Genomic DNA, 15,015 nt, shown 5'->3' on the forward strand with positions numbered 1-15,015 from the left:
CAGTCAGTGTCATGCATTTTTGCTAAAGAAGTTACAGCTTTACCATGGAGTATAAGGGGGTCAGCAACCGTACCCATAGTCCTTGATTCACTTCATACTGTTTACATACCCGCTCAAACATATGAATGAGGCTATCAAAATTATTCCCCTCTTTAAAATGTGGAAGAAATTTACTGACTTTTTGTGCTTCTGGGGTTCAGTTTCTCCCTTCCCCATTACCTCCATGACTCTGCCAAAGAGTCAGTATTTCCCTCTTATGCCTCGTCTGACGTTTATTTTCCTCAGCTTGTAGACTCCTCATTTTCTCAGCTGCTTCTAGTTCCATACGCCTGGCCTCCAACCCAAGTCTCTTTAGCTCCAGCTGGATTTTTAAGTCCACTGCAGAAAGGTTGAGCTGTCCATTCTCCGAGGATATTGTATAGGTAGGTTCATAGGTAGGTACTAGGTTATCGGCCCTGGGGCCAGCCAAAAAGGTACCCTGGCTTTTGCCACCCAAGAAAATTACTTTCCTGTGCCACTGTCGAGCAGAGCCACAGAGGTGATCCCCGGGGTGAATTTCCTATTTCCCATCCAATCATCAGGATTTTTCTAGAAGAGTGCTAATGAGGAGCTTTGTTTGATATAGATAGGTAGTTTATTCCAGAGTATGGGAAGTCTCTGGGACAGGAAGCTATCCCTCCGGCATGTTCTGTTTATTGTGGTGACAAGGTTTAGGTCCCTAGAGCATGTAGCTTGGAGGGATTGGGATTTCTTTAACTGGAGCATGTCCAACAGCTCTGGGTTTGACATAGCTTTGTATGTTAGGCAGAGATCACCTCTGAGTAGGCGATATGCTACGGAGTAAAGCTGGAGTTTTTTGAGACGGTTCATGAGGGCATCTGTTTGAGGCCGGTAATCCTCTTTGTGAGGTATTTTTGCGGCCTTTCCAGTTGTTGTAGATGTCTTGTGAGGTACTTACCAAAAGTGGCGTTGTACTCTATAATGGGTCTAATTAGTGTTGAGTAGAGGGGAACAATGACCTCTTTTTTTCTGGATGAGAAACCTTTTGTGATGAGGTGTGTCACATAGAAGGATTTCCTGACTACTGTGGCGATGTGATTATCAAAGGAGAGACTACTGTCCACCTGTGTCCCAAGGTCTCTTATCACACTTTCAGTGTTAAATATACTACCGCCTATGTTGTAGTTCATGGGTACAGAGTTTTTACCAAAGGGGATGACAATGCACTTTTTAGCATTGAGCTTGAGGCCATGGCTTTGACACCAGGCATCTGTCTCAGTGAGGCCCTGTCAGTCTGATTGTCCTCCAGGCTGCTGTTTTCTGATGCAGCTGTAACCAAGGCTGCAATCAGGTTTGCCTTAGTCAGGTTTCCATGCACCAGTCTCCTAGCCTGGCACATCTCTGTCAGCTGGCTCCTTGTCAGCTTTCCATACTCCTCTGCTGACATGCTGCCTGCTCACCCTGATTAACACTAAGCTAACAAAAGAAATAAAACAATTGTGATCTGAAATCTGAGTATACACTGCATGGCTGTTTTAGAATACAAAACACTTTTAGAGATCACTGTACATAAGCTACAGGAATTTGCCAACTAATCAGTATGTGATGTGGATCCCACCACAGCAAACTAATATGTAATAGGATATCCCAACCACTGCCACCAGTATGTGACGACCGTGCCCTGGCCCAGCAATCAAAGAGCCTCAATCCTCACCACTAACACTAGGGAGGTTGTCTCCTAGAAGAGGAAAGGATAACTAATACACGCAGTAAAGTACAATTTCCCTTAAGTGCACACATTGAACACAGTCAGTCTGGGGCCGGTTGCTCCTTTGCTCACCAGGTCCCCAATAAGACTCCCCACTGGCAGAGCTATAGGGCCCAGGTCTCAGCCTAGCTGGGCAAGCTAAAACCTTCAGTACCCTCTCTGTCCAACCAGTGCTTTGTGTCCCTGCCCAGGTAGCTGACGCACACCCACACTTTGAGATAAGTATTTATATAATTTCACAGATACTTCTGGGAAAGGCTGACACAGATTCTCCAGCTGTGCCCCTTTACCCATACTATACAGTAGTGATTACTGCCACCACCAGCTTATAATTATCAGCTACTAAAAGGCCCTTAAAATGGTGTCCAATTATTACTGTGCAATATTATTATCCAATTGGTAATGTGACTGTTCTGTCTAGGCTTAATTTGGAGTGACTTACACAGTAAAATAAGTAAATATGTAATGTACTTTAGAGGTTAAATTATCTCTGCATAAACCAGCCACAGGTAAAGGTTTTAAAATATTTAATAATAAATAATTAAAACACAAGACAATACTACTACACCACAGAGATATTCAGAGTTCAGAGATCACACAGAAACTTAAAATAATACAGTAGGACAGGTCTGATGTCAAAGAAAAACACACTCTAACTTTCTAATCTTTAGCTAATCTTAAGAGAAAACACAGTGCTATAATCCTATTTACATACATAAAGCATAAGCAGTGCTGGGTTAGATGTCCAAGATCAAAATGCTTTCAGTCTCTCACTCAACAATAGTTTTTAAATACTAACCAACAGCTCTCTAAGGCCCTCCCAAATTACATCATGTTGACACTTGGTCTGGAGTTCCCAGGAAAACAAACTGCATTATTTAGTAAGTTAACACCTGCTCAAGAGACTACAACAATAAAAGGCATTTCACATATACACTCTAGCAGAAACCAGAGCAATAAAGCACCTTCCACATGTAAATTCTGGCCCTTAACTTTAACCTTAAAACAGTGGGCCTGAAACCTTCATCCAGACTCACTGGAGCCGACTTGTAAACATCAAAGAGATTCATAAGATCTTTTCAGCTTCAAAAGACACATTTGAAATGCTTGGCTTGGTTTTCCTTACAGCAGATGGCAATGTTGCAACAATCTTGAAGTTCACATTTTACAGTGTTTTCTTTCATTTAAAAACACAAGCCTGTATTTTACATTTATTTATACAATTGATAGAATTATATATCAAATTCTATTTGACTAGGCTGGCAGCCTTCGCCCATCCTCCAGTCTTCACAGGTGATATGGGTGTGAGCTGGAAGTATATGAAAAACGCATTTAAGCTTTGAGTAATATCACTCATCAAAGCATTATATCACCCTCCTTACCTTAATATACCATCTGGATGGTCACACAAACGTGAGAAAAGGAGATCACTGCACAAGTAAAAAGACGGAATCTATGCAAACAGCAGCCTTGCAGTTGTATAATAAATGTAAGAATCACAGTTTTGGAATTGGGAATGAGGTAACAGCATGCAGCCAGATTGCATCTGAGGACTGCCATGGAATCTGTATATAGGTAAGTATATTGGTCTTCTCTTTTAGATTTAAGTAGGAAAAAAGTAATGAGGCATCATATTAACATATGGACAATAATAACATCATGCTACTGGCATGAAACCAGGTAAGCGAACCTCTAAGCAGTATTGGAAGAATCAGTTACTCACAGAAGTAGTATTTATTATAAAGCACAGCTGTAGCAAAGGTGGAGGTGGGAGTGGTAGATGCATTGATTTCCAAGGGAGCAAGACATTAGTTCATCAAACTCTACTTTTAGTAGCAAAGCAATATATTTGCTCTCTGTGTATGGAGGAAAGGTCTCAGATTATAATGTAACAACCTTATGGTTTTGTGTGTGTGTGTGTGTGTGTGTGTGTGTGTGTGTGTGTGTGTGTGTGTGTGTGTGTGTGTGTGTGTCTGTGTGTGTGTGTCTGTGTGTGTACATGTACGGGAAACATCAGAGAACACCAAAAGAAAAAGTGGTTGTTTCCATGAGCTGAAAGCTAAAAGTTCCTGACATATGTGATATTTTAGTGACTCTGTGTGTGTGTGTGCGCGCGCGCGTGTGTAAAGCTTACTGAAGTATATTAACCTGGCCACAGTGTTTTTTATTCATTTGATCACAATCAAACATTCCAGGTATATCTGTTCAGAAACGGATTAATTTTCAAAGGTGGGATGAGGAAAGGAGGTCTGTGTGTTGTGTAAAAGGGTATATTGTCTACAGTTATTTGAGCACAGTTAAATTGCCAGAGGCTTTGTGTGTGTTTGTGTGTTTGTATGTGCATGTGTGTGCACGTGTTGAGAGAGAGAACTTCAAGTACATTTGTATGACTAGAGACAGAATTTCTTTAATTTGATTGCATTCAAATATCAGAAGTGTATCCATTCAAAGAGTAGTTATTCTGAGAGTGGAGTTGGTCCATGTATAGAAATTATTGAAAACGTCTGTTACTTAATCATAGCTGAATGAACATTGAGCTGTCTTGTCAAGTGCACTATGAACAGTGTGTTTGGGGGGGGAGGGGTGGAATATGTGTGTGTCACAAAGTAATCACAGCTTGTATTTGTAGAAATGTGTGTGTCTTGATCAGTGCAATATGAATGCATTGGAGGATGTATATGCATATGACAAAAAGTCATCAGAGCCTTAATATGTAGCCAGTGTGTGTAACTTATTCATATTCAGAGGAGGTGCACGCTAGTGCAATGGGCATATGCTTCTTAGGGAGTCTTTTTGCATAAGGAGCTGAAGCTTTTGTTTTGTGGTACTTCATAAATTAAATGAAGGACAATCCATGTTTCAGTTTTTGTTAACTGTCTAATTTCACAGCTGCAAGTATTAGATTCAGTTAATACCAAACAACCATATTTTCTTTTTTCTGTATTGGATACCCACTCTCAATTCTCATGAACAGGTCTATTCAAGACTCCCATGCCCCTACCCTTTGGAAAAAAATCATTATTATTCCCCTTAATTTAGTATGGGTACCTCTTCTGAAACCTCAAACTTTAAGCCAATTCCCATCCTGTTGCCCCTTTCTAAAATCCTGGAAAAGTATATTCATAAGCATCTCTTTCAATACCTCTTACAAAATTATCTCCTAACCCCAACACAGCATGGTTTCCGACCAGGCCGTAGCACCACAACAGTTTTCCTCAACTATTGCAACACCATTAATAAGGCTAGAGACCAAAGTAAGTTTATCTCTTCTGTTTGTCTAGATCTCTTAAAAGCCTTTAACACAGTGTCACTAGAGAACTCAAATGTCCTGTCTGGGCCTTTCTAAACCAAGTCTTCTACAGTTCTCTAAGTACCTGCCTGAAAGATATCAGTCTGTCAAATGTCTCTGCTCTCTCTCTCTCTCTCTCCTAGTTAAAACAAGTGTTCCTCAAGTCTCCATTCTTGGTCCACTGCCTTTTAACATATTCATCGGTAACATATGTACCTCCTGTTGGCCAGCTTGCCTTGTTCATTATGTTTATGACTAAACTCTGATCTGCTCATCTGACAACCCGCCACAACTAGAATTCATGAGGTGCCTTCAAATCAGTTGAAATGTGGCTGCATTAAAACCAACTTTTACTTAATCCTAAAAAGACTAAACTACTACTATTTTTCCTAAGTCTCATGCTCATGCAAAAAGTAATGTCCACATTACCTCTCTAAACAATAAGGTATTGAAGCAGGTACCCATACGATGTTGCTTATAGTCACCATACATGAAAACTTAATTTGATCTTTGCACACAAAACTGTATTAAAAACTCATAAAAGCTAGGTCTGCTATATAGAGCAAAAAATTCCTTACTCCTCCTAGTTGAATCACCCTAGGTAGCTCTTATCTTTTACCCTCTCTTCTCTATGTATCACCTATTCTACTACCATCAAGATCTCTCTTAAATCACAACTGGAGCAATGCTGTATTAAAATAACTAGATTTGCAGCTAGCCTACCACATAAAGCTCATCATTGCTGAGCATTATATACCCTCAGCTCATACACAAGTTCGTCTAACCCATAAAATACTGTAAAACCCCTCTACCTGTCAGATCTCCTCAGTACTTCATCACTGTCTTCCAAATCACCCTCCACACACTCAAGATGAAATCCTGCTCAAAATTTATAAACCAAAAAAAGTACGAGTCCAAGTCTATACTTATATGTCTAGACCCCATGTATTTAAGTCATGTCTCAATGAATTTCTCACTAACTTACGGTTATGCCTACACACTTCACCTGTATGATCTACATCTTCAAATATTTCACATTTGTATTAACTGCTCGTCATTCTCTCTCTCTGTACCTTTCAGTACATTCCCTCTCACCATCCTTAGGGGGACTTGTATCCTTTTTATTTTTTTTTTTATTTCTTAGCATAATAGACTATACTTCTAATCTTTTTGTATATGCTGGTTGTTATAATTAATGGCTATTTTTTATTATTGCATCACTGGTAACTCCTTGTGCTTTATTGTATCCTATATATTCTGCTGTCAACTTGTATGAATTTGTTTTTTTTTAATCACATCTATACTACTGTTTTACTTGATGTTATCTAACTCTGGAGCTTTTCTACCTGGACCTGGGATGAAAATAGGTATTTATTACTCATTCAGACTTTCCCAGTAAATAAATGTCAATACATAAAAAATAAATTCTCACAGAAGTAAATGCATAATGCATACAGTCATAAATGTGTTTTGTTTTTATAACATTAGAACTAAAGCAGTTACTTGTTTGTTCTTAGTTATATTTTCAAAGGTTTGAAATTTTCAGATAGGAAGAAAGGAAGACATTACTTGGGGTTATGGGTTGGCATAATGGGTAGTGTGTATTTACCTCACAGGCACAGGGTTTAATTCTCACCTTGGGATGCATGGCTAGGTTTGTAAAGCCCCCTGGTGTCATTAGCCTAGTAGTCACCTATGAAAGTGTAAATTTGCTTTCAAAAAGATGTGACTGCTGCATTAACTTTCCACCTAAAAAGTACAACCTAAGTACAGTTTATAATTGTTTATATGTGTTGTCCATGGAATGTGTTAGAATGTTTCAGAGATATAATCCTGTATTGACAGACATCACCAAACAAGATTACAGAACAATTAAAATGCACCAGGCTGACCATTTGTATTAGCAGTATAGTTGTTTTTCTCTAAACAGTACAGGCTCAAAAAGTAAGTAGAGGGCTTCTTTCGGCTTTTCCCGGTCAGGGTCACCACAAAGTAACTCCGGTCCGCTCATGATTGGCAGTGGATTTTTATGGTGCAGAGTTGCCAGCCTGATGCCCAACCTTCAAAGAAGGCATGCCCATTCACGCTCACACCTACCTGCATGTCTTTAGTGTCACTCCGCCGTGAGGAGGACATGCAGACTCTACACAGAAGGCGCTCCAGCCGAGAATCGAACGGGAGAACCTCTTGCTGTGAGGTGACAACGCTAACCACTGCACCACCACGGCATCAAAACATTAGTAGTGAGTTGGCTTTATATCAGATGTTAAAATCATGTATGTAGTTCTCAGGAAAAATTATGTTTTAATTCACCAGAAACACCCTTCACAAAAACATTTTGTATAAACATGGCAAAATGACCCAATCAAATTCAGTGCTGAGCTGCTTGTGAGTTCTTAAGGGAAGAATAACAGTCTAAGGTGTTCTATTTTCCTCCATATCATTGTATTATTCTCTGAAGGCTTTACTAAGAACTGTCAGATTTGGATTGAAATGTTGATTTTTACACTTAAGGCATGGATCTTCATTACATGCTCTCAGTCCGGCAAGTTGCATTATATGAGCTGGTATAAGACTTGACTTGAGTATGGGGAATGCAATACACATCTAGAATACATCTGTACTGAGATTTATAAGTTAAAAAATCATATGTATTTATCTAAAATAGTGAGCTGTCATACATCTTTATATCTATATCACCAGCATTTCAGAAAAGTTGCCACCTCTAAAACATCTTGTACTAACTGTGGAAATATGGTCAGTCCAACTTCAGTGTTTAAATGTATTTAACTCTGCAAGATTGTAGTGGTAGACTGTAAATCCATGAAAGTGTTACTAAGAATTGTCAAAGGAGTTCGAAGAAGTAGCTTGTCTTATATATGCAATGAATGCAAGGTTTTGCAGAAGTGTGACAGTGGCTGCCATGTTTTATTACAGTCCTTTTCCGTTGGTAGTGGGTATAGGACATATTCAGGGAGGGAAATGCAACATACATCAATTATATATCTGTATAAAAATTTCTGTAGGATAGTGTCCTTTTCTGGAGAACATTAGAGGTCATTGATGTCTCAACTTATCAAGACTGCAGCTCATCAAAATTAGGAACCTTTCTTCAACTTGGTGCATCCTTGGAGCTGGCAAATATAATTAAGGGTGGCATAGAGATATGAAACTCTCCACACTGGGGTGGAAGGGGACAAAGACCCCAGAAAAAGAAACTCACTGTGCTAGTAATTTTTACTTACTTTCAGTGAGGTGTTTCTTGATTAATTGAGCTGTTAATGACTTTTCATGAGTCTCATGTCCTTCTGTTTCACTGTTGCAGTATTCATAACGTGAGAGATCTCATCTGGCCAGCATACCAAAGCCTTTAGGTTTCCTTAAGGTATGCCATACATCACACACATGCTTCTCAGGTAACGTAGGCTTTTGCCACCAGACAGCTTCTACTGAGTTACATCTATTGTTTAATGGAGAAATAGAAATCTTTTTTGTTTGCCCTGCATTGCATCCATGCAGATGTCCATTGGCTTCTACCAGTACCTGTTCTCATCCAAAAGGTCTACCAAAACCTCCTTAATACCTCCAGACGTAATCTGACCCATGCTCGGGCGGTTGAGGAGATCATGGCATCATGGTGCAGCAATATATTGTTTTAGGGAGGGTTTATTGAAGCCCTAAAAACCTGTTTCCCTCCCATATGCACTGCTAAACCCTATGGATATACATGTAGTGGGGGCATGCAGCATTTTGCCCCTCTTTCACAGCAACTCAGCAAATGTCCTCCACCTATTTCAATTTAGGACATGCCTCCTTTGTGCATCCCCAGCCTTAGTCAGAGATCAGACATGAAAAGTACCCATTATTGTGCCCCCCCCCTTTGGATTGGCACACCCATCCTTCTCCTTGTCATGCCTCAGATACCTGAGCCAGTAGTCAACTGGTCACCTGGGTCATAGTCATGGCTTTATACCTCTATACCATGGCATGGCTGAAATAGTTTTTGAAGCATTATGCCCCAAGCGCCCAACTATAATTACACAAATGTTTTGTAATGCCTACCAAAGTGAGATTGAGATATGGCCTCTTATACGTAGGTACCAAATGTAGGGTTTTAGAAACATTTCACGGGGGCAGTCTTACATGGTGTATTCCTTATGATTTCTGCAACTGGTGAGTGCAGGACTTCTTGTCATGGTGCACAGTCTGTGTTTGTTGAGTTTGCACTGTGTTAAATGTAAATGTCAATTAAGTTTCTCCAGAATAGTAAACTTTTCTGTTACTGGATTTATGTTAACCACCATCCCCAGTTAGACTGATATGCAGTGACATACAATACATAAAGATAAAGTATTCTACATATCCTTATATCTGTATCACCAGCTACATTTGTTCTGTAGCCAAGGACCAGGACATATTTTGTTGAGAATTTTCCTAAAAGTTTCAGACTGTTGCAGGGATATGATCCCTTACTGGTATGTACCATTAGGAGTAGGCTTGCTCTGTTGTTTTGCCCTTTAATTTGCTGCAGATGTGTACATATTACATTTGTTTTCACTAAGAAACTTAATAACTATCAGAATCATATCTTCAGTGAGTTATGTCATCAGAACTGAAAATAATACTACTTAGAAAAAGTGTAATTTCTACAACTTAAATGTTACAGCAAAATACTAATTAAATGACCCATGCCTGGCATCCAAATTGCTAGTTCATGCAGTGTGATGTATAACACTGACTATCCAGGTGTTTTGTCCTAAAGATTTTAGAAGACCATCTAATAGCAGTGTAGAGATATTTAATGTGTGTAGTTATGTTCATATTATCATTAGAATGGTCATTCGAATTTGACATTGTGTAATATTTGCAAAAATAATTGCTTTGAAATAAAATTATAGCTATAACTTCTTTCAAATTAACAAATATAAAATATGTAAAGTGTAATGTTGGTGTGACTTCAGGCTTAAGTGATTAAGGCTTGAAGTCAGAAAGGCTTACCATGATGGGAAAGCTTTAGATCAGTGGTCACCCATTCACTGTTATGGAAGTATTTGCAGTGCTGGTAAATTCAAATAAGACATGGGAGTGTGTTCTTGTATAAATGAGTTTGTCTCCGAGTTTATGCCTGGGTGCCACACAAGTGCTTTAAGTATGGAATTGAGAGTGTGTGTCTGTGTGTGTGCTGGTAAGTATTTCCATGACTGGAATCAACTGTAGGGGGAGAGTGCCTGCTTGTTGATGGGTGGATGTGTCTGTATGAATGTTTGGCAGTGTGTGTACATGGGTATCTGAATGCTTGTTCGTGTGTGTGTGCAAATATAGGGGTGCCTTTGCCAACAGGATTCATGGGCTGTTAGGGGAGCACTAGAGTGGCCAGCTCTGACAGTGCTAGTTTGTGATTCAGAGACATGCTAACTATCCGAAAGTGAGGTCATTCTCATTGTGTTCATATCTGTCTCTGAATTATAGATTATCTCTTCAAACAATATTTTCCTGGGTATTGTCCCAAATACCAAACTCCTCAGAGTTACCCTAGACTGTAAATTAAAATGTGACTACCATACTTCCAAAGCCATAAAAAAACCTCATCAAAAACTAAGTGCCTTGTACAGAATTAAAACCTCTTTCTCAGAACAGGTCCAAAAAGTTACAGCCTATGCTTGCCTCCTACCCAGTCTACTCTGTACTCCTGCAATCTATGTTAACCTTTTTACTACTCCACAACAAAGGCTAGAGCAATGCTACAACAGAATAGCAGAATTTGCCTCCAGTCTTACTAACAGAACTTACCACTGCATTGTTCTACATGAAAACAATTAGATGGAATTTCACAGCTGTCTTCAGTATTCCCAGCTGAAAGTAGCCCACTCTGTTCTGCACCAGCCATCCAAATGTCTTCCTCAAATCTCACTGATGAAGTGGTACTGTTTGACAAGAGAACTCAACCCAAAACACAAATACCTTGTCTACTGGGGCAAAGTGTCAAATGCGCATGGCGAAACCTTGTACACATGCAGTCTGGCCAAACTAAGGAACCAGGTGCTATATGGCCTCAGAATATTTCACAACTTCAAATTCAAACTAGTTTTAAGAAAATTCTCCACATACAACTGCTTAACTCTCAAGTCTGTTCTTGCTCTTCAACTCCCAGTTAATCAGTTACTGTGAACCTCAAATAGGTTCACAGGTGTTTACTAGGCTAATGACCACAAGGGCCTTTTTAAGTCTAGCCATGCATCCCAAATCTCTGACAAGTTCTGATACCCTTGATAAGTGTAAGCATGGGCCTGTGACATGAACCATTTAAAGGTTACCTGTGTAGATTAGAGACATATGTGCTAAACAAGGGATGAATTTCCAGTTTCCCATCCAGTTGTCCAAGCTGCACTTGAATTGGGTTAGGGAGGAACTCTGCTTCACATGGATGGGGAGCCTGTTCCATAAAGAGGGTAATCTCTGGGATACATACCTATCTCTCCAGCAAGTCCTATTTATATCACAGGCAAGGTTTACGTCATTAGAATTGGTAATTCTGGTGCTGCTTGTTTTGTGGATATGCAGGAGGCCTATCAGAGTGAGGTCTGACAATGCCCCATATGCCAGGCACATATGCCATCATGTGATGGTGATGATGTTTTTCTTTTTAGAGTGATCAGTGCATAACATGCATACATGGTTTATATATCTTTGTATATATGTATATCTGAGCATGTTTGTATGTATACATGGTACATTATATCATACTGGCCAAGATAAGCTTAACTCAGATGTGTTATTTTTCACTGGGCTTCTACTTTTAAACAAATATTAATGCATTTGAAGTTAAGATAAGCACATCAGAGTTAAACTGTGTATTCAAAGTCACACACATGGTATGGATTTTAATCTTTGTCATTCTTGATCCTGATTCTTTAGTCCGAACAGCAAATCTCACTGCCTGTTTGACAAAGGTGGAGGGGTGTAAGGCTTTTTATACTTGTTTTTAGGCTTCATACCAGCTTTCCGTGTGCTTGCTGTGATCTGCTTGTTTCATACTGGCAGCTCCTTCAGTATTGGTTAAAATTTTAAAATCATTAACTTTCCTACCATTCAAATCAGAACTGGTATTTATTAACAGTAGTATTTGGAAAGTGATCTTCTGTGGGTGCACATCTGCACATAAGATGCTACAGAAACTCATAGTTAGTTGAAACTCATTGTGTGCTATTTAATATGTATTAAGCCATTGTAGCAGGTGGTAATAGTCCAAACTGTACACTAAATAATATAGTCTACAAGCTACAGAGGAGCCAGTAATAATGATAGTGCAAGTTAAAAAAATGCCGATAGATGCTAAGAATGAGCAGTGCAGGTAAAAAGCTTAAAAAGTGCAACTGACCTTTTAAACATTCTTCTCTGCAGATATTAACAAGGAATGTTACTCGTGTGAAAACGATCACAATGGCTGTGTGGAACACAATACAGTACATTCAGAGCTGTTTTCAGTGGGAGTCCAAACTACGGAGTTTAATAGCTTTTTTGGTGAGTGTCAAACAAAATGAAACAGTAGAACTGTGGGCTGTGGGCCTCAAGGCAGATCATAGAAAATGTCTGCCAATCTGTACCACTTGAAACATTCTTAGAAGATTTAATCAGATGTGTTGGATAGGAAGGTATTGTGAAAGAACAGTGCTTTTGCAGATTGGTTTACAAGTCTTTCATGCAAGATAGACCAAATCAGACAACATATTAGTGACATGCTTTTGTAGTTGCTGAAAGGTCTTACAATCCATTCTGTCTGCCCCTCCTGCCACTCAGAAGTAAATGCTTCCACTTTCAGTACAAGTTTTCATCAGTGCTTCTCAACTGCAGTACAGCATATTTTCATATAGTGTGTGGTAAGAAGGTATTGTAGGGCCTACCCTCAAGGTTTTAACTTTACCAGAGTCTATTAAACATGCTATTTTTTGCTTCATTTTAATTAAAATTTTGTAAAGGATATGCTGTGGTCTGCCTTCAGTTTGCAAGCAGGCTGTCATTCTGAGAATTTGTATAGCTTAACAGTAACTTCTATACTGGCATATTGGTGAAGGTGTTTACTTGACAGACACAAGGTATAGGGTTTGATTCTTGAGAGGCATAACTAGGTTTAAAAGGCACCCTGGGATCATTAGCCTCGTAATCACCTATGGAAGAGTTGCATCCAATACAACTTGCCTTTTTTGAGATAATCTTCATACTATCATCATTAAAGAAACTTAAATTATGGATGTTAGCTGTTAGAAGAAATAAATTGCGTTGATGTATTCTCTGTCTGTTTTCAGTGTTTATTTTAATGAAGTGTGCTAAGTATCTCAGCGATCCATCTCACACTTCACTTCCCCACCCCTCTGTTCTGTGGAAAAATGCTTCCTGATTGTTAACATTGTAGTCTTCCGAAGGTATACAAGGCATATGGGTAAGAACATGGCATTCAGTCTGTTATTAATGTGAAAAATACTTGTCTAAATTAAGACATTTTGATTTTTATTTTTACATTTAAACAGTGGAATGTATGTCTTACAGTATGTTTGTTATGATTTGTAACAGTAGTAAATACATGATGTATCAGATAACATACATACACATAACAGAACTTGTAACCATACTCAGAAGGACTTGAATTTTATGAAGAAATCTGACAGGATGTTAAATCTTACCACTTCTAAGGAGCATAGTCAGACACTTTATCTGTGTGCGATTTGTTTCTTTACTAGTTAAGTGGGCTGATCCAGAAATTGTTTTCAACTGCAACCAAGGATAGAGGAATACATAGATAATGTATAGTAAATAGATACAAAGAAAACTACAGTAATATTAAAAGTGAGTACATGGTGTTTTATAATAACACTGTAGTGCAAGTTTGGCAAAAATGAGAGTGAACACATTAATTCAAATTAAATCAAAGTCAAATGACAGGATAACATGTAAGTATAATTCAAAGGGAGTCAATGTAGCTGTCAGTACCCTAATAGTCTGGCAAATGATACAGTTAAAGACTAACAGGGATCAGTAGGATTAAAAGTACATTTTTCCAGATCAAAAAAAATGTAGCCCTGTACACTGTCCTTTTTGAAGGTCTGGGGCTCTAGTCTCATGATTTGCACCATTGCCACTGATTAATATGCTGAGAGGGTTGCTTTAAGAGCATATGACAGATAGGCAGTGCTTCCCTGGGCTATGAGTAACACCTGCCACAAACAAACAAACTTCACACTGCACAACTTAGTAATGAGGGAGGCAACACTGAATTCCCAGAATGTCACCCACTCCACTCTCAGTCCAGTGTCTTTCAGTGCAATCTTATCAACAGTAACTGAAGTTTACCAAGATTATTTTGCACACTACACACACACACACACACACACACACACACACACACACACACACACACACACACACACACACACACACACACACACACACACACACACACACACACACACAGTCATATAATGTCGTGGTGCTACCAACTAGCCCTGTCAGACACATCAAAGAATTCAGTTACTAAACACTCATGTACAGCACATGACATAACGGCAGCTGTGGCATAGTAGTCACTGTCTTAAAGGTGGATGCCAGCAGTTAGAGATCACCAGGTTTGAAGATGACCATAGTATAAGTTAGTAAACAGCTAGTCATAAGCTTTTGAAACTCAAGAATGAGTATTTACGTGAAGTAAGCACAGATATCGAGTGCATTTTGAAACTTACACACACATATAAACAGCTATGCCCTTTTATATAGAAGCATAAAGTGCAGAGGTTTGAACAGAAAGATGACATTTAGAAAAATGGTGTTTTACTTCTATCCTGCCCTACTTGTACCATTAGCTAAAGATTTACTGCAGTATCTGCTACTAAGTTTTGTAATAATTTAACAGTTGCAAGTAATGCACAAGAAAACCTATAGACATAAGTTGTAGACGTCTGTTGAGTAA

At 38.9% G+C, this 15,015-nt stretch overlaps 1 protein-coding gene across 1 annotated transcript in view; it reads left to right on the plus strand.

Annotated features, from left to right (window-relative positions):
• The window catches only part of MCTP2 (multiple C2 and transmembrane domain containing 2), a 2,216,888-nt gene that overhangs the window by 1,562,405 nt on the left and 639,468 nt on the right, over nt 1-15,015 (plus strand). Inside the window, exon 16 of the mRNA XM_044081878.1 lies at nt 12,459-12,578. Coding sequence (XP_043937813.1) covers nt 12,459-12,578 — 120 coding nt within the window. The remainder of the gene's footprint in view (nt 1-12,458; nt 12,579-15,015) is intronic.

Source organism: Protopterus annectens, chromosome 8.part1, assembly GCF_019279795.1.
Source record: "Protopterus annectens isolate FY-2018-M chromosome 8.part1, PAN1.0, whole genome shotgun sequence".
Taxonomy (NCBI): domain Eukaryota; kingdom Metazoa; phylum Chordata; order Ceratodontiformes; family Protopteridae; genus Protopterus; species Protopterus annectens.